This window comes from Tiliqua scincoides, chromosome 2 (assembly GCF_035046505.1).
Source record: "Tiliqua scincoides isolate rTilSci1 chromosome 2, rTilSci1.hap2, whole genome shotgun sequence".
Classification (NCBI taxonomy): domain Eukaryota; kingdom Metazoa; phylum Chordata; class Lepidosauria; order Squamata; family Scincidae; genus Tiliqua; species Tiliqua scincoides.
In genome coordinates, this window is record NC_089822.1 from 22,033,742 (window position 1) to 22,053,639 (window position 19,898).

The 19,898-nt window shown below is 43.7% G+C and overlaps 1 protein-coding gene across 1 annotated transcript; it reads left to right on the forward strand.

Moving 5' to 3' along the window:
- Positions 1-262: 262 nt before the first annotated feature.
- Positions 263-19,508, forward strand: SNX18 (sorting nexin 18). The gene is made up of 2 exons (XM_066615800.1): positions 263-1,984; positions 18,299-19,508. The coding sequence occupies exons 1-2, from the start codon at positions 358-360 to the stop codon at positions 18,550-18,552; spliced, it is 1,881 nt and encodes a 626-aa protein (XP_066471897.1). The 5' UTR covers positions 263-357; the 3' UTR covers positions 18,553-19,508.
- Positions 19,509-19,898: the final 390 nt, after the last annotated feature.

Sequence of the window (19,898 nt, forward strand, 5' to 3'; positions counted from 1 at the left end):
GCTGCTGCACCAGAGGCGAACAGCAGGCGGCAGGAGGGGCAACCCGCTGGCCGTCCGTCCGGCTGGGCCCGGCCCCATCGATGGGGCGGCAGCTCTTCGCTCGGCTCCCCGGCCCTGTCTCTCGGCTCTGGATTAGCGAAGCTGGCGACGTGGGACGGTCCCCCGGCCCGGCCCCTTCCACGCGCACGCGCGCGCGCGCTCGCTCGCTCGCTGTCTGCCCCTCGGGCGCGCACACCCTCCGCCCCGCCAGGCGGCCACCTCAGACGGGTGAAGCGGGGACTCGGGCGGGCCGGGCCGCGGAAGAGGCGCCTCGGACGCCGCGCAGGGGCCGGAGCGGGCGCGGGAGCGGGCTCGGGGATGGCGCTGCCGGGGCTGCGGGCGCGGGCGCTGTACGACTTCAGGTCGGAGAACCCGGGCGAGATCTCGCTGCGGGAGCACGAGGTGCTGAGCCTGTGCAGCGAGCAGGAGATCGAGGGCTGGCTGGAGGGCGTCAACAGTCGCGGCGACCGCGGCCTCTTCCCGGCCTCCTACGTGCAGGTCCTGCGGGCGCCCGCCGCCGAGCCGGCCCCGGCCCCGGCCCCGGCCCGCTACGCCAACCTGCCCCCCGGCGGCTTCGAGCCCCTGGCCGCCGCCTTCCACGCGCCTCCGCTCCAGCAGCAGCCGCCACAGCTGCCTCCGCCGGCCGCCGAGCCCTTCCAGCTGCTGCCCCCGCCGCCGCCGCTGGCCACCCCGGGCTTCCCGCCCTCCTTCCCGGCGGCTCCCTACGGCGGCTCCTCATACCAGGCGAGCCAGGGCAGCGACGACGACTGGGACGACGACTGGGACGACAGCTCCACTGTGGCCGACGAGCCGGGGGTGCTGGGCGGCTCCTACCCGGACTACGACGGCGCCGGCCTGGGGGGCACCTCCAACAGGTACCGCCTCTCCACCCGCTCCGACCTGTCGCTCAGCTCCCGGGGCAGCCAACCCAGCGCCCACCACCCGCACCACCACCCATCCGCGGGCACCGGCGGCGCCAAGAGCTCTGCCACCGTGAGCCGCAACCTGAACCGCTTCTCCACCTTTGTGAAGTCCGGCGGTGAGGCCTTCGTGCTGGGCGAGGCGTCTGGCTTCGTGAAGGACGGCGACAAGCTGTGTGTGGTGCTGGGGTCCTACGGGCCCGAGTGGCAGGAGAACCCCTACCCTTTCCAGTGCTCCATCGAGGACCCCACCAAGCAGACCAAGTTCAAGGGCATGAAGAGCTACATTGCCTACAAGCTGGTGCCCAGCCACACCGGGCAACAGGTGCACCGGCGCTACAAGCACTTTGACTGGCTCTACGGGCGCCTGGTGGAGAAGTTCCCGGTCATTTCAGTGCCCCATTTGCCAGAGAAACAGGCCACAGGACGTTTCGAGGAGGACTTCATCTCCAAGCGCCGGAAGGGCCTGGCCTGGTGGATGGACCACATGTGTAGCCACCCGGTGTTGGCCCAGTGTGACGCCTTCCAGCATTTCCTCACGTGCCCCAGCACCGACGAGAAGGCCTGGAAGCAGGGCAAGCGTAAGGCTGAGAAGGACGAGATGGTGGGTGCCAACTTCTTCCTGACCATCAGCGTCCCGACTGGTCCTCCTGCCGCTCTGGACCTGCAGGAGGTCGAAAGTCAAATAGATGGTTTCAAAAGCTTCACTAAGAAGATGGACGACAGCACCATTCAGCTCAACCAGACGGTCAGTGAGTTTGCTCGCAAGCAGGTCACTGGCTTCAAGAAGGAGTACCAGAAAGTTGGGCATTCCTTCAAGGGCCTCAGCCAAGCCTTTGAGATGGACCAGCAGGCTTTTTCAGTTGGTCTCAATCAGGCCATAGCCTTTACTGCAGAAGCTTATGATGCTATTGGTGAACTCTTTGCAGAGCAACCCCGACTTGACCTGGACCCTGTGATGGATTTGTTAGCGCTTTATCAGGGGCATTTGGCCAATTTTCCAGACATCATCCATGTCCAGAAAGGTAATGTAACTGTAACAGTATCAAGATATGTTTTAACTTCATTTTACATGTACTATAATGTGAAACAACCTAGTTTCCACTGAGTTTTCTTTTCAGAGCAGTAGTAGGGCCCAATCCGATCCAGTTTTTCAGTGCCGGTGTAGTCATTTCAGTGGGGCATGTGCTGCATCCTGTAGTAGTGGGGCAGTCACAGAAGCCTCTTCAAGGTATGGAAACATTTGCTCCCTTACCTCAAGGCCACATTGCAGCTGCACCAGTGCTGGAAAGTTGGATAGGATTGGGCCCGTACTCTTTTAACAGCAAAACAAGAGTCCTGTGGCACCTTATATGGCATATTATGGTACAGTGAATGGCAACTGTGTCTATCTACTAAACCAGGAGTCTCCAAACTTTTTAGCCAGAGGGCCACATCAAATATCTGGTGTGGTGTGGAGGGCTGGAAAAAAAATTTAAATATAAAATTTAAATAAATAAATTAGAGATGGAACATAGATGAGTGAATAAATGAATGAATGGGCTCATTTATTCAACCTGTCTGGCCATCAGAAGACCCTGCAGACACAATCAGAGCACAGTTCTGGTCATGTTCAGTTGAGTGGGCCAGAGGCTTTCAGAGGACAAGAGGTTGGCCGCGCCCCGGAAACAGGCATGCTGCGGGTCGCATTTGGTCCCCAGGCCGGGGTTTGGAGACCCCTGTTCTAAACATTTGAACTGTATATTTCATGTCTTTTTGGCTCCATTGCCTACAACTTTTTTTTTTCTCTATACCCATCATGCACAAAATCTACCAACTTAATTATTTAATTTTTCATGTTTTTATACCACCCATTCTCCAAGGATCTTAGGGTGGTGCACATAGTTCCTTTCCTCTGTTTGTCTTCACATCAACCCTGTGAGGTAAGTTAGGGTCAGAGATAGTGACTGGCCCAGTGTCACCCAGGAAGCTTCATGGTTGAGCGGGAATTTGAACCTGGATTTTCCATGCCTAAGTTCAATTCCTGAACAGCTAATTGTTTATCTTATGAAGAGGACCAGAATCTATGAAAACTTCCACCACAATAAATTGCCTTGTTTTTAAGGTAATACAAAACTTTCTTGGGTTGTTTGGTTAAAAATTGAAGACAGTTCTGCCTTTGAAGTCAATTTTCCTTTTCTAATGAATATAGAGGATGAAGTTAAGAAGGAAGTGTTTTTATTAAGGATAAAGTTTTGGCTTTATATTGGTGTTGCAGTGTCTCTCTCCTTCCCAATGAGGAACTATACCTGTGTACCCCACCAGGTGATCATTAGCTTGTTTGTGAACAAGCCTGAAGAAAACTGCTGCATAGATACTGAGCAGCATCTTAAAAGATCTTAAGAATATAAGAACATAAGAATCTTATGCATGTCTACTCTCAGAAGTAAGTCCCACAGTTATCAGTGGGGCTTGCTCCTTGATAAGTATGGTTAGGATTGCAACCTTGGCTGTCTAATTAGTCTGACAGTATACTTTGTATCTGTGATTTTAATTGTAGGGACTTGATGGTACTAGTAGTGAGCAACATGATGTTTTTAACGGTAACGGTAACGGTACTATTAAACATGTGTTTAAAACATATGAATTATTTGCTTCATGAATTAAATGAACATCATGGATATTGTACCTCAGATGAGAAATTCTGTCTCCTACCTGGATACTGTTAAGCCTGTCATCCTTCACTTTTGCTCCTATAAGTACTTTGTGAGATTTGGTCATAAATGTTCAGTTTTCTAGGATCCTGGTATCTGGCATTTCCAGACCTTTCTTTAAAGACATGGACCCTCTTTGTCAGTCTCTTTATACCCTTTCATCCTTTGGGTTTATATTTCACTGTATTGTTCTTAGATGAGTTTTGTGTGCATCAGTGAAAAACAATATAAATAAAATTAAATCAGTGTATTTGATAATTATGTGACGAGAGGTTTGCAATCTGTACAAGCAAACTTGCGTAAATAGCCCCCATTCATGACAGTGTGTTTGTCACTCTGGTGTCTAAATTCTCAATGCAGTTTTAATCAGTTAATGAATTCTGCACTTTAAGGAGCAGGGATAAGAATGCCATCCATTGTGATACAAAGGAAGCCGTGTTCACTGCATTATGTTTAAGAGCTATTTCTCAGCCAAATAGAAAAATTGGATGTAACCCAAAAGACAACAAAAAGAGACAATTGGAATGCAGAGTTGGCTCATGACATTTAAGCCCTTGAAATGATACTTCCAAGAGAAATCCGAAGAGCCAGTGTATCTAATTTGTTAAACTTAACAGTAACTTGAATGCTTCTAGCATCTGTGTTGTGTGTTAGATCATAAACAATGGCTAATAAACCCTTAAGCATTAGATGACTTGGAATACGCGTACATGTGTGGCTGTACTAATACTCCCATTGTTACATTTACAGTTGTAAACACTAACAATTCCTATTGCTGTCAAAGCTGTTGTGCCTAATAAAGGTCAACTTGTTTTTTCAGTAGATGATTTTAGAGAATAAGTAGTATAGCTTTTGCAGCAATGTAAAAATATATTATTAAGGCTCCAATCCTGCAATTTGAATTTGGAGACACTAGTTTACTGTCACAAGAAGGGCGAGAAAATAAACTAGGAACATTTAAATTTTGGTTGTTTTTGTTTTAACAGTTTTTAAAACCGTATTTATATATGCAACTTTTCTAAAAAGTGCCATTAGTAGAAATTCTTGCTTCCATTAGAAGATGGGTTCTGTAGCTATAACAAATTACAATGCCGTTTTTCAGACTTACTTCATATTCTCTATGCACAGGCAGTGACAATGTGATTACCATCTAAGTGCTATTACAGTAGTCTAGCATGAAAGGACATGATGGATGCTATTCATTTTAGCCAGCTTTTATCAAAATTCTTAAAATACGAGCATCTAGTACAGCCATTTTCAACCTTTTTCATCTCATGGCACACCGGCAAGGCACTAAAATGGTCAAGACACAGCATCGGTTTTTTGACAATTAAAAAGGCACACTGTGCTGTCACATCCCCCAATGGCCCTACTAATAAATGAGCCTCTCCCAAATTCCTGTGGCACACCTGGGGACCATTCACGGCACACCAGTGTGCCACGGCACAGTGGTTGAAAATGACTGATCTAGTAGCATTTACAGTTTCATATAACTGCTTTTCCTTGGGATAAGCCCTTATTTATTGATTGCTAGTGAGGGTAGGGGTGATACCTTGAAAAAAAAATGATAATGGACATCTGCCAACTCTTGGCAAGACTGTGTTTTAAGTAAGCTCATTTTCAGAGAATTTCATGTATATCAAGTTGGCAGGCACCAGGTCTATTAAAAATGAATGTAGGTGTAGTTCAGATATTATCAAATAGTTTCTTGGCCACCTGACAAGTATTACTTGCTTTATATATTTATGTATGCAACCTAGCATGTAAACTCACTGCAAAATTTCCTCCTGGCATTGACACAAGGCACAATGGGTCTGCACAGGTTGTATCCTGCCAAACCAAACTTGCCCTGCCTGCCATGTTTTGTGACCTCTCAGATGTTTTACAGACTTTTGCTTTTGTCCTCCCAGGGAATAGGAAAAGACAAGAGATTTATCAAGCTCTTTGTGACCTGCCTTTGGTTAGGTAGGTAACAAATTGGACAGTTCTGGCTTAGATCTTCACTGCATAAGAAAAGCATTGTGGGATTAAGTCAAAGGCCCATCTTGTCCAACATTCCTTTTTCCCACGTTAGCTAACCAGCTGCCTCTGGAAAGCCCACAAGCAGACATACTTCTCTCCCACCATTGCTCCCCTGTAACTAGTATTCAGAGGCATATTGCTGCTGAACCTGGGCCAATAATAGCCCAAAGCCATTATGATCAATAGCCATTGATAGATTTGTCCAATCCCACTTTAAAGCCATTCAAGCTAGTGGCCATCACCTCATCTTGTGACAATGAATTCCGCAGACTAATTATGTTCTTTTGTCTGGCTTGGATTTCCCATGAATCAGTTTCAATAAATGACCCCTGCTACCGGTATTGTGAGGGAGCGGGAAAAGCTTATCTGTTGTCTCCAAACCATGTATAATTTTAAAGTCCTCAATCATGCTTCTCCTTAATTGTCTTTTTTCCAAGCAAAAAGCTCCGAACACTGTAGTCTTAGCTCATAAGGAAGGTGTTCCAGCCCTCTGTTCATTTTGGTTGCCCTCTTTTGCATCTTTGGCTACCCTCATTTGCATCTTCTTGTGAGGTGGCAAGGACCATAACTGTCCCCAATATTCAAAATATGGTAACGCCACAGATTTATATTGGGGCAATATGATATTACAAGGCTATACATGTCTATTCGGAAGTAAGTCCCACTGTGTGCAATGGGGCTTTCTTTCAGGAAAAAAGTGCACAGGATTGCAGCCTTAAAAGCATTAAGACATCACTCATTTTATATTTAGGTCGTACAACAGATCTGATTGCTTCATGATTTAGAATTGCAATGATCATTGCCAAACTGGCAATTCATTAGGACAGTATTAGAAAATAAAGCCATGTAGAGCTGAGTGTATAGGCTGTGTATTCCCTGTCAACCTCATATGCAGTGTATAGCATTGGTCTTGAAGAAAGAGAATCTGGATTCAAATCCCAGCTCAGACTTGAAACTGGGTAGCCTTGGCAGATCTACCAACCATTACCTTAACTTGCCTCACAGTGTAAGGATAAGATGGAATAACCTCACATATGCTGCTCTGGTCCCTCTTGCAAAATGAATGCAATGCAGACATGATAACATAAAGAGAACCTATCAAGTTGTGATATCATCTTATGTGATGTCCTCCTTATATCATGACAGGCAGTGAATGCTATTTTACATGGCCATCTAGTTACTAGTAACATTAGTATCTTGCTCTCCTCCCCCTACTCCTCCTCCCCAATCCTCCCCAACATGCTGAAATCAATAGGAGCACTATGGGTGAGCAGTGTAATGTTAATTTAGTTTTTTCTAGAAGTGATAACAAAGGAAGGTGATGATAATGAATACTTATACACTACAAGGTACAATGTCCGGTATCTCTGGGATGGAAGGATTGCCAGATATTGTAATTTACCAGATATTAGAAACTTAATAATGGTGGTATGGTTCTGGATGGGGGGTTAAAGTGCTGCCCCCCCTCACTGCCCCATTGCTGCCTCCTCACTGGTAGCTGAGTGGGCAGGGAGAGGTGAGGAAGGACAATACCATTCTTTGCTTCCCCTTCAATACCTTCTTTTTCCTAATCCTGGCACGGAGCTTTATTGAAAATGAACTGGAAGAGCAGAGGACGTTCAAGAGGAGGTAAAGAATGCGGTCATCCTTCCTTACCTCTCTTTGCCCACTTGGCTGTAAGTGAGGAGTTGCTCACCTATGGGAGGGAAGACTGCCAATTTCCAATTTAATAGTACTTTCAGGATCATCAAGTGCCAGATATCACAATGTATCCACGAATTCCATATCCACGGTTTCAGTTATCTGTGGTTCACAAATTCCCCCCCCATTGTGCAAGTGACTCACCACTTCATTTGAAAGTGTTTTGCATAACGCAGCTTTTTTGCTTTGCTTGCTACAGAATACTGAAAAATGAAAGTAGACGCAAGAAAATTGAATTTAGAGCTGGTGGACTAACGCTACAGGAGGTGGCAGAGAGAATGCTAACAGGAAGTGGAGTCTAGAGTTCTCTGTCTGCTTCCTCTGCTGTCCCAGTGAGTGTTCTCTCTGTCACCTCCTGTAGTGTTAGTCTGTCCGCTCTAAGTCTAGCATTCTGAGCATCTACTTAAATTTTCTCAGCCTTCTATAGCAAGCAAAACAAAAAAACCTATGTTCTGCAAAGCCTTTGCAAACAAAGAGGTGAGTCATGAGCACAACGGGGAGGGATTTGGGTAGGGTTTGCTGCTGTTCACCGTTTCTGGTATCTGTGGAAGCAGCAGGAACCTATCCTCAGTCACTACTGGGGGACACCTGTACAGTATATTGCTTTTAATAAAAACTTTTACAAAACATTTTGCATTGCAGGAGTAATTAAAAACTCGTTCCCTGTCCCATGAAGACTCACAATCTAAGGAAGACAGAAGGGGAACATCAGCAACCGCCATGAGAAAAAATCTTGTCCTGGTGTGAACAGGACAGTTGTTCTCCCTTGCTAAATTTTAGACACAAACCAATTAGTGCTCATCCCTAACATGCCTCAGTGCTGGCACTGGGTATCAGAAATGTACCATAAGCCCTGCTCCACCATATCCTATGCTCCATGTTAGGCTGAACAGTTCAACATGGGGCTCCACCAGTCTGCACCAATTAAATAGCCAGTGTAGAATGGAGGAGACCCATTGTGGCCCCTGTATCCTTACTTGTGAGAAGGGAACATAAGTCCCCTTCCTCCGAGGAAGCCTCCAGCAGCGCCGCTGGATGCAGCAGTAGCCATTTTGGCACTGTAGCACCTGGCAGCACCACCAGGGATAGGATTTGACTGTTGCCCTTTTATGCATATAGAGCACGGGTCTCCAAACCCCGGCCTGGGGGCCAGATGCGGCCCGCAGCAAGCCTCTCTGGCTTGCGGCCAGCCTCATGTTCTCTGAAAGCCTCTGGCCCATTCGACTGAACATGACCAGAGCTGTGCTCTGATTGCATCTGGAGGGTGTTCTGAGGGCCAGAGAGGCTGAGTGAACAAGCCCACTCATTCATTTATTCATTCATCTAAGTTCCATTTCTAATTTATTTATTTAAATTTTATATTTAAATTTTTTTCCGGCCCTCAGCACTGCTCCAGATATTTCATGCTGCCCTCTGGCCAAAAAGTTTGGAGACCCCTGATATAGAGTTTTAAGCACTCCATAGTGAGATTATGCTGTATTTCTGATCAAGCAATGTCATGCCCTACTCCTACCATTGTGCTTCTGTTCTCCCTTCTTTTTATCTGTAGCCTGCCTTCTTCAATATCTATAGCCTGCTATACTAGAAGTTTTGCACAGTGGAAAGAAGCAAGAGTTCTTCACACATTACAACAACACTACGATAGAATCGGACAGTTGGGTTTGTTACTTGATGCATAGGTTTAAGAAGGCTAGAGCAAGAAAAGCCAAAGTTCCCAACAGCTCAGGTCACATCAGTTCTCTACCAAAAGTAGACAACACTGCTAGTGCATGTAAGAAACTAACTGCAGAATCCTAGGCATGTTTATTCAGAAGTAAGTCACACTCTGTTCAGTGAGGCTTACTTCCAAGAAAGTATGTACAAGTGAGTGTTGCTTTGTGACACTCCAACTAGCAACGGGCCGCATATGTGACCCTGCCACTAGTCCTTCCACACACACACCCCAAGCATCTTAAGCTGAGGAGGAGCTCTGCTCCTCTTGTCTCTGGAGGCCTTTTTGAACATCCCAGAGGCAGTGGCAGTTGCACGCTGCCTCTGTGAGGTTCAGAAAAGCCTCTAGAGAGAAGGGGAGCGCAGCTTCCCCTCGTCTTCGGAGGCTTCATATAGCATCAAGCCTCACTTGACACGGGGGGGGGGGGTTTGCTGGTCCACATCCCTGTTGCTAAGCGATGCATGACTGTATAGGATTACAGCCTAACTGTATTAACATATGGAAGCATTTGTGTGTTGAAAATGGGAGCTGCCAGGCCCAAAAATATGGTTGCTCCCTCTCCCCAGTGTTTAGATGACCTGGGGTGGAGGATGCTCATATTTGAACAGGATATTCATTTTTATAATCTATGTAGTTTATGGAATGATTTGGTCTTGGAGGAAATATGAAATTAAATGATATTTCATTGTAAAAGGACAAGAATCTTGGGTAGGTCTGAACACTTGTCAGTCCAAAAACGTTGGGATTTGTGGAGAAAACGACTATTCCAGAATGTGCACCAGCATTTGTGAAAGTTTGGATGTTTGACAAAGCCTACTAGGTGTCATTTCCTTATTTGTCACTTTTTGAACTTCACTGCGGTGTTAGTACTCATTGCAAATAGCAGTTGTCATCATGCTCTTGAAATGAATTATCTCAAGTAGTGAGGGTGAGAAACCTGGGGGCTGTGGTTTGCTGTGGTGCTCATCACAAAACTATGCTTCCTGTCATGGTCTACTATTCTTGTGAAATTTCAGTGTGGGCTACCTCCTGCTTTGCTTCAGTATATTGTCACTGCAGGGGGAAAAAAAAAAAAACCATTCCCATATTACTTGGCCCTTTCTCATTAGACAGTTTTGCTAGATTTCTGGGCTTCAAGTTCAAACCATAACCAAATAAAATAGAAAATACTGTATCAGCAATTGAATACAAAATGATACATCTTTTGAGGGGGGAAAAATAAACTCTGGAACATCATGACCATACTTTGATCTGTCCATATAGTAGTCTTGATAAATGACAGCTAGGTAGGCTTTGTGTACGCATAAGGTAATATTCTTTAGTGGGAGAAAAGTTGAAAATTTTAAAGGAAGTAAAAGATTCAAGGGACTCTGTACTGTCAACACCAACATTCGCAATAGCCGTGATTATGTGTGCATCAATATAGCTGCTGGAAAAAGTGAAAGCTTGTTTAAATGCTAGATGAAGTGTGGGCTTCAAATGTTTATGCCTGCTGAAAATGGCATATGGTAAACATCATTTTAGGCTAGCACTTACATGACTTGCATTTTAAGTTACTGGTTAAATGTTTGATGAAATTGAGAAGCAAAAAATATGTGAGTTTGTGTGTTATGTAAAAATAGAGCATGCATAATTCTCTTAACTTTTCTTCCATTGATAGCCTTGTGGGGCTCCAGCTCCAGGTTGAAGGGGGAGGGCTCCATGTACTCACAGTACCCAGTTGTTGGGCCTCCATGGGCTTGATGACTGCAAGGACATGGGAAGCAATGCTGGACAACCTATTCTTGCATTTACCAACTCATTTAAAGGCTAACCCTGTAACAGAGGAGAATAATGAAACCTTTCTCCCTCCTCTTCAGTGTTGTAACTCTTATTGTTCCATTCTGGATAGTCCTTCCATTTAGGTTACACCTGATGTCTGGATCTGGGCTTACCTCCGTTGCACCAGATAGGGCAGTGGTCAGTGGGTCAGAGAGGATGGATTAGGCTGCCCATGTCTGCAAGGATCCAGAGTCACCAGGCTTGGTCAAATGCCCAGGGCTCTAGCAAGACGCTGGGGATCCATGCCACCACCATGCTGCTGTTACCCAGGCCATTAAAGATGTCTAGAGAGGCCGGAGAGACTTCCCTCTCTGTCACACCCTGTTCCTTGCTGACACATTTAGTGCAGTAGCAGGCAGAAGCCTTTGGCTACTCTCCAGGCGCTAGGAGCCTCTTCAGCTGCTGCAGAGCCAACCAATTTGACAGAGCTGCAGCTGAACCCAGGAAGGATTGATGGGAGAGACTCTGTGAGGCAGGGGCTCAGGGTAGTTTATGACACTTACTTGGAGCACTTTCAGGTATATAAGCCTTGGGCCCATGATGAGAGGCTGGCAGGTACTGTGAAAAACTTTGAAGGGAGATGTTTGAAGGAGAGAGGATACCCTACCATGTTGGGTTGCCCTTCAAGGGAGGGATCTGGCTTCCAACCCATCAGCTAAGATGGAGGAGGATAGGAGTGCCATGAAACTCCCTTCCCATGCCTACTCTGAAGCCCCTTTGCAAAAGCAATCAGAATGGAACCTGAGGAGAAAAAGAGAGGAAGAACATGAACCCCCTTTTTAACCAAAGGGGTGTCACACCCATTACTGGCACTAATTGCATGTCAGAGTTTGATATAGGTGAAATTACCTGTTCAGATTTTTGCTGCTGGATCAGTGCTGAATGAATGAAAGAGCTGATCAACCTGGCTTTTGGAGAAGTGGGCTGAAGGAAAGATGTTTGGAACTACCGGGCTAAGTATGATATGTTGTAGAGCCCTTGGGGAAGAACCTTGTGATACAAGTAAGTGGTAAGAGGAGGTTAATGCCAGCAGAGGATGGTCTGTTTTTACAGAAATATAACAGAGTTCTGAATAACTTTCTGAACCATTCAGTATTTTTTGTACTGTACAAAAATGATTTACATTGAGATAAAGTGTTCTCTTTCCCCCCCCCCCCCTCATGTTAATAAAAACCATATCAGTTGCAGTAGTTGAAATACTGGAAAAAATTGAGAACATTGTTTTGATGAATACTTTTTATGATGTACGAAGGAAGTTTGAATCAAGCAACATAGTTACTGAGTCTGGTGTTTGGTTTCAAGTGACCTCTCTAAGGATTTGGCCAGAAATTCTTCCCAGCTTTACTTGCTGCCATTCCTTAACTAGAGACCATGGAAGTTCAACTTGGGCCATCACTCATGAAAAGCATACAGTCATGAAGGCTTAACCTTTTGTGATCCATCAGGAGCCTCTGAGATGGGCAGGCTGTACATACAATTGAATGAATAATATTCTACTGCTGAATCTACAAAAGCCTCACTTGTTTACTTGGAAATCGTTGAAGGTTCTAATTACCTTTTCAAATATATTATTTCTGACAGTAGAACTGTAAAGGGCCCAGTCCTATCCAAATTTCCAGCACCAGTGCAGCCGCAATTCAGCCCAGAGGTAAGGGAACAAATGTTTCCATACCTTGAGGAGGCCTCTGAGACTGCCTCCCCAACACAGGACGCAGTGCATACCCCATTGGCACAGCAGCACCGGCACTGAAAAATTGGATAGGATTTGGCCCTAAGTCTAGTTCATTAAATGTTTTGTGTCTCAGCTGTTCTTGCTCGGATAGTGTCTCAACTGTTCTTGCTTGTAAGCACCTTATTAAGATGCACAATGGAAATACCAGTGAAGGATAAAAATCTTCATAAGTGATAAGATGGGGATGGTTTCCCAAGTCTAGTTAGAAATCACCACTTATAGCTATGCAGGGAAGTGCTTCCTAGTTTTGTTTTGTTCTTAAGAAAGAAACCAGCTAATGAAATTCTTAGCTTTAGTTAGAACTACTTTAAACAAATGTTAAAACTACTGATGATGGAAATTGGGAATCAATGTGAATTTGTCAAAACTGAAAGAGAGCCAATGTAAAAGGTGAGTTTCATATATATATATATATATAAAATCAAGTTTCAACACAAAAGTTAGCAGGAAAAAATCATATTTTGGAATCTCTAGACCTAGTATAGGGGGGGCAAACCTTTGACAGTGAAACTTGATTTAAGAGCAATCCCCTGTATTTGAGTTCAGATTTATTTCAATAGTTTCCTCAACAGGAGAATAGTGTGTTCAGGAACACTTGTAATGAATGGTATTTCTGCCCAACGTAGCATATATGCAGAAGGGACCAAATGTGTACACCTGTGGGCTGTGCAAAAATGGGTTAAGATGGCAAGTTATCTGACATCAGATTTATAGTGCCAAAAGCTATTCTTGTCTTAGCAACTTAGTGGCTTTATCCATAAAGACTTTGCACACTCGTTCTATGCATGTATGCAGATTTATTTATCTTTTGCTTTCCAGAAACTGTCTTAGCAGAACATGTTTAACTCTTATAAAAAGTGATTTTGGGATTTTGGGAGCAGTTTAAAGAACATCGTGGGCAGAGCAGGATACTGCAGGTACATGTGACCATTTTCCTTTCAGGAGTTAATACTAGAGTATTCTAAAGTGAAACTACATTGGAGGAAAAGACTATGTAGTGCCCCCCCATATCCATGGGGGATATGTTCCTGCTACAGCAAATACCCAGAACCACAGATAGTAGCTAACTCTATTCAGATTCCCCGTCAGGTTCATGACTCTCCTCTCATCACTTGCAAACGCTTTGGAAAAGGAAGTAGATAGCAAGACTTGTAGCTGATAGAGGAATGCTAAAGAAGTTATGTACTGTGAGTTTACATGGCATTGCTGCAGTCAGACTAGCCATTTTTCTAGTTCTGCTGGTTGGTAAAAATTGCAACATTGCAGAATGATGAGAATTTTCTAGAATCAGCATGACAAGTGCTACATTTGAATGTTTGTGCCTGTAAATTGTTAATACTATTTGTCTATTGTCCATTTTAAAAGAAGCAAATTTCTGTACATATCCCTTTCTCATAACATTGAGATTCCACTTTTATATAGCCACTACATTGTTATCTTACCCTTTAATATTGAGCAAATTTTACTTCACAATGTTGATTTCCATTTTTGGTAGTGATAATACTTACCATGAAAAACGTGTAACTATGAAAAATAGTATTGAATACACAGTTACAAATTGTCTTTTTTGAATATGTAAGATAGGAGCTAAAACCCATATTACTTATTTATGTGTTTTGTCCCATTGTTTTTCATTTTTTTAAACAATTTTAAACATTTTTTTCTGTGTGTAAGTCAGGGAATTAGAGGGCAGGTTCTCTCATGGATTGAGAACTTCTAATTCCTCCTCTTCAAATCCATTAACTCTTTATCGATTTTAAATCTTTCTGATATTTGTACAAATAAAAACCATTGACAATTTAAACCTTCTATTATTTCTTCTCTAGACTTCAACTTGGATTTCTACCAAAAATTATTTTAAACTCCAGCTGCAGTACAACCCTCAGCTTGCCCTGGTCTGAAATGCACTAAAAATATTATTACTAACATAAGTAATCCAGAAAACAAGAGTTTGGAGGCAGGGGGTTAAAAGTTAGAGCTGCTGCTAAGAATAATACATTTTTAAATATTCAAAGGTCAACATTACTTGCAACTAGCTGGGAGAAATTGGAATGTCATGAGGGAAGTGCAGAGAAAGGCATTTTAACCAATTGCATAATCTCTTCCTGTACTTGCAGCCTGTGCTGTTCTCTGTGGCACAGACCAAGGTATGCATATCATGTAGGGCGCAATCCTATCTTGCTCTGGAACAGGCAAGCCAGGAGGCTTGCGCTATATCCAGTGTGAGATAGGGCTGCAAAGTGGCTCAGCCAAAGGTAAGGGAAAACGCTTCCCCTTACCCCCGGGTAAACCACTGCAGTCCCTATGGGTCTCCTCAGACTTGCGCCACCTCCTGAGGTGGTGCAAGTCCAAGGAGAGAGGAGCAACTTGAAGCTGTTCCATGCTGCTTGGGAATGGGGGTTGGGTTTGGCATAACAGCTGGATCCAAGCCCTGCCTCCCATTCCCTGCCTGCCCACCCCCAGAGCTGCTCTCCACTTGCCCTCCCCTACCCCAGAACACCTGCTTCCCGCTTCCTCCCCACCCACCCCAGAGCCTTGCGTCGGCTGAGCTCAGCTGATGCAAGGCTCGCCCCACAAGCCATCATAGAGGCTGGATGCAGCCTCCATGTACCAGTGAACCTCCATGCGCCGGCACGGCTTGCTCTAGAGCAGTGGTTCTCAAACTTTGAAGAGCTTTACTCCCTCAGTAAGTCTTTGTGGGGGAGGGGCTAGGACAGCGACACGACACCCAGAATCGCGCTGCTGGGGGGGGCAAGGGGGGTGCTTGTGACTTACTTTCAGAAGGCAGAGCTGCAGGAGGTTGAGCCCTGCACAACGTTCCCCAAGGCTTGGAATGTTAGGAGAAAGCGGGTGCAAAGCACTTCTGTTTTACAGGAGGCGCTTTGTGCCTGCTTTCAGTGAATGTTTCAAGCCTTGGGGAGCACTTTGCAGGGCTACGCAGGGCTCCCCGCACCTCCTGTAGCCTGCTGCAGCCCTGCCTTCTGAAAGCAAGTCACAAGCACCCCCTTGCCCCCCCAAACGGATGCGATCCTGGGGGTCACTTCCCTGCCTCTCCCCTTCCCCTGCCCCTTAAAGAGACGGGGGAACCTTTACACAAACTGGTGGGTCATGACCCACCAGTTTGAGAACCACTGCTCTAAAGGAGGTGTAAACATGCTTTACTACGCAAATCTCCCTAACTAACTGTGCTGCATGTCTCACTTTTGCAAACAAATTGCTTGTGCTCCATGATGGAATGTCATACCAGGCTGATTTCAGCAAGGCTCTTTATTAATGTTGGTAAACCACCTGAGAGAGCCCTCTATATTTCAAGTGGGGAGGTTAATTCATGCTGTGTGCCATCATATGGCAGCATAGGCCTCTAAGTTTTCATGTTCATCCTAGCTGAAGTACTCACATTTCACCATTTGTGCATCAAGGGGAGAAGGTGGTCTTAAAAAAAGGAGTTAACTAGACTGATTAGAAATGAATGCCTAATTAGTTCTTTAAGGAAAATGGAAAACAAGCCAGGCTTATTCATCTCTGTCTGATAAAACCCAGATGTTGGGTATAAATCAAACCTAAATGTTTTACCAGTTCAAGCAAATGGCATGGTGCTTCTTTTGTGTTAATCCATTCTTGAAGTTCTGGTTTATAACTTCTGAAAACAAATGCAGTTAGCTCACTTAAGATGAATCAAAACTAAAGCAAAGCTCTATGGTGTCTCAGAGAGAACTAAATGGGCAAACCCTGATTAGGCAGGAGGTCTGGTCTAGAGGGTAGAGCCTCCGTTAGCCCGAAGATAACATCAGAAGGTCACCAGTTCGAGGACACAGGCAGCTCCTGAACAGCTGAGAATGGTGAGACCTTGAAGCAGCTGACAAGCCCAGCTGAGTGATTCCACCTGCTCTTGGTGTGAGCAAGAAGCGTCTTGGCTGCCCTCCATGTGAGAGATGGGGCTGCTTGTCAGCCTGCGTGGGAGAAGTGGAGGCCAGAAGTGAGACCAATCCAGGAAGATCCATTCTGAAATGTTGGTTCTTGAAAAAGAGAACCTCTATGTTTGTAAAAATCCCCTTGAGGGATTTAGAAATGCCTGCCTATGTAAACCGCCTTGAATAAAGTCAGAGGAGTAATCCGATGACCAGAAAGGCGGTATATAAATATCTGGTTATTATTATTATTATTAGCTAAAGATATTATATGTTCAGAAGTGCTGACTCAGAGCATGCTAGTGACATCTAAAGATCATGAACTTTATACTTACTTGTATTCTTTTTTGTATATACCTTACATATTTAGGACACTTCTTTGTCTGGCAGAACTAACCAATTCGTTCGTTCGTTCGTTCATTCGTTTGTTCATCATTCAATCATTACTTACCTTTGTACATATTCTGTCTCAAAGGCAATGTCAACTATATTCTGGGATAAGTAAGAATCTTGGAAGCTTATTGGAGTTCTTCAGTGGGAGAAGTTCAGTAATGGTAGATCAGCTTCCTTGAGGACAACTTGCTGACAACTACTGTTTTCCTTTACTTAGTATAGGTCCAGGAAAACATTAGGTATGCTCCTGAATGCGCTCTTAGGTCTGGTCCCCTTCTCATGAATTGACTGTGCACCTTAGAACATGTCTCAGAATCCCTGGTAATATGCAGAAGTTGTTTGACCGGTGAACTCTTTAGCATCCTTTGGAATGGCATACAAGTTTCTGAGATGTACTTGGTTTGTGTGGGAATGCTGAGCCTTGGCTTGCTGTCTTTCACCTGTATGAAGTTTGGAAATGCACAAATTTAGCTGTGGCACATGCAGATTTTAGATCAGCATTTAGTATCTTTCACAACTTCTTACCTGAAAGATTTGCTAGTGAACTGGCCCATTTGTACAGAGAGAATTCTAAAGTACTTTTTGTACTTTTCAAAGATTCTGTTTACTGGTGACATTGCATTTCTCTTGAGTATAGTTGGCTCTTATTCATTTAAGGAGATCCTATATGTTTATGATATTAAACTGAAAATCTTTTATGCAATTAAATAGTTTTAGGGAATGGTAATTGTGCTCTCTTGCTCACTGTCTCTAACCACACTTTCTCACAGTGAATTTTGAACTCTGCATATCCTTAGGAACATGTTTATAATATGAGCCTGTCATAAAATGAACAGAACCGAATGAATAACAAGAAGTGTTTCACTGTTTAATCTATTTTAATCTAACTTTCTGTTTAATGTACTGTATAGATAAAGCAAATTGAATTGGTCAAAGGCATGTTTTCTCAAGGTGTCAGCAGTTCTTTTCACTCTTAAAGAAGAACATTGACTACTTCAGAATTCAAGTATATTTTGTATTCAGTATCAGTGTGACACAGTGCAAAACGCTGGTGATTTATAAAATAACCAGCACATCTTTTTTAGATAGTGTTTATGTGCAAGAATTGGACCACTTAATTCTTTAGCATTTTGAGACCTCCTTTGGCCATGGCAAGCACTTTGCAACCACATGTGGTAACGTGTATTGAGGAGAGTATCACTTCCTGTACATGTGTAACTTTTATTATTTTACGCAGCACGGGAACAATTTCATGGTTCTTAGACTTTTGACAGCAAGCTTTGTTAGTGGTACAGCTCCTAATGTATTCCAGGCACCTCTTAATTCCTGTATCTTTTTTGTTGCTGTTTATTATGCAGGTGCCCTTACCAAAGTGAAGGAAAGTAAGCGGCATGTGGAAGAGGGGAAGATGGAACTACAAAAGGCTGATGGCATTCGGGATCGTTGTAACATTATTTCTTTTGCCACCTTGGCAGAAATTCACCATTTTCACAAAATTAGAGTTAGAGACTTCAAATCACAGATGCAGCATTTTTTACAACAACAAATACTTTTTTTCCAAAAAGTGACACAGAAGTTAGAAGAAGCTCTTCACAAATACGACAGTGTTTAAATACCTGGATGGCTACAGTATTGCTTAATTCCTGGACTTTGAATGGTGGATGTTTCTGGGCAAGTGGATGAGTTAAGCAACAGAGGCGAACAACGCTGTCAGATACCTTTGGCACTTCTTGGTGTGCTGTACAAGGATTATTTTGTAATCTGTTTTGGATTCCAATGGAACCTAATAATTGCATAAGGAGGAAATAATTATGCCTATATAGTGGTGACTATGCTACAATTTATAACTAAGTTATACTCCAAATGCCTACACTACCATTGTAATGTTTTTGAAATAATGATTATACTATTTGCCTTATTGCTTTTTTTAAATACAGTATTTTAGTGCATATTCTGTAGACCTCAAGACCTTGGAGGTCTTTAAGGAAGGAGGCTAGATAAAAGCCTGCTTCTGATGCCTTTTTAAAATCTCTTCGGTTTGAATTTTCTAAATTCAACCAGTTCTGTGTTTACAAATTCCTATTAGAGCAGCTATGCGACTGTGCCTTTAGACTCATGGTTTTCCATTTTTTTTCTAGTAAACCACATTTTTACGACTGAATGAATGAAGGAAAGGGCCTGATTTCAAACCTCATCATGACCGGGGGGGAAAAGCTAGTTGTCATGTGATTTGCACACCAAGTATTATGATAAATGTTGGCTGAAAAAAACAGGATTTAAAATCATTTTTGACTTTGTTCTGATTAAGAATACTATTTATTTCTTGTACCAGACCCTTAAATACAGTCATAAAAATACAGCTCTGCTGTATTTACTTTCTTAACATGAAATCTTTTAGTGTAACACATCTTTGAACAGAAACTTGGACCACTTATCTAATAAAAGAGTACTGAAGTGTATCAGTGGGATAAGAGTACAGGATTGGTGGTTCATACTTGTATGTATGTGTGTGGTTTTTTTGAAAGACTCTTTGCATGGCTGTTGATTGATTGGACTTTCTAATCATAGAACTACAATATCGACTGAAGCTGTTGCATATCACAAATTGTCATCAATATTTGCATATTGGTCATTGCAACAAAAATGGTAAAAGTCATTGACAGACCTGTTTATTTAAAGCCATGTAAACTAGTGGCAGTCACCACATCTCGTAATGGGGGGAGCTGTGTTCAAATCCCCATTCAACTATGAACTGTAGTTGCTGATTATGGGACAGCCATTCTAACTCATTCTAATCTATTCATTTTCATCTACCTCACCAGGTGGTTGTGTGAATGGTAAAAAGGGGTCGGGGGAGAAACCGTGTAAGCCACTCTGAATTACTTGGAGGAAGGATGGGATATAGTTGTAATAACATGTATTTAACTCCTAATGTTTGTTTATGGGCCTGATACGTTG

Bases quoted from the DNA above. Each gene is read 5' to 3' on its own strand.
- SNX18 (XM_066615800.1), top strand. From the start codon at position 358: ATGGCGCTGCCGGGGCTGCGGGCGCGGGCGCTGTACGACTTCAGGTCG. The intron at 1,985-18,298 runs GTAATGTAACTG...TTTATTATGCAG, and splicing joins CATCATCCATGTCCAGAAAG to GTGCCCTTACCAAAGTGAAG.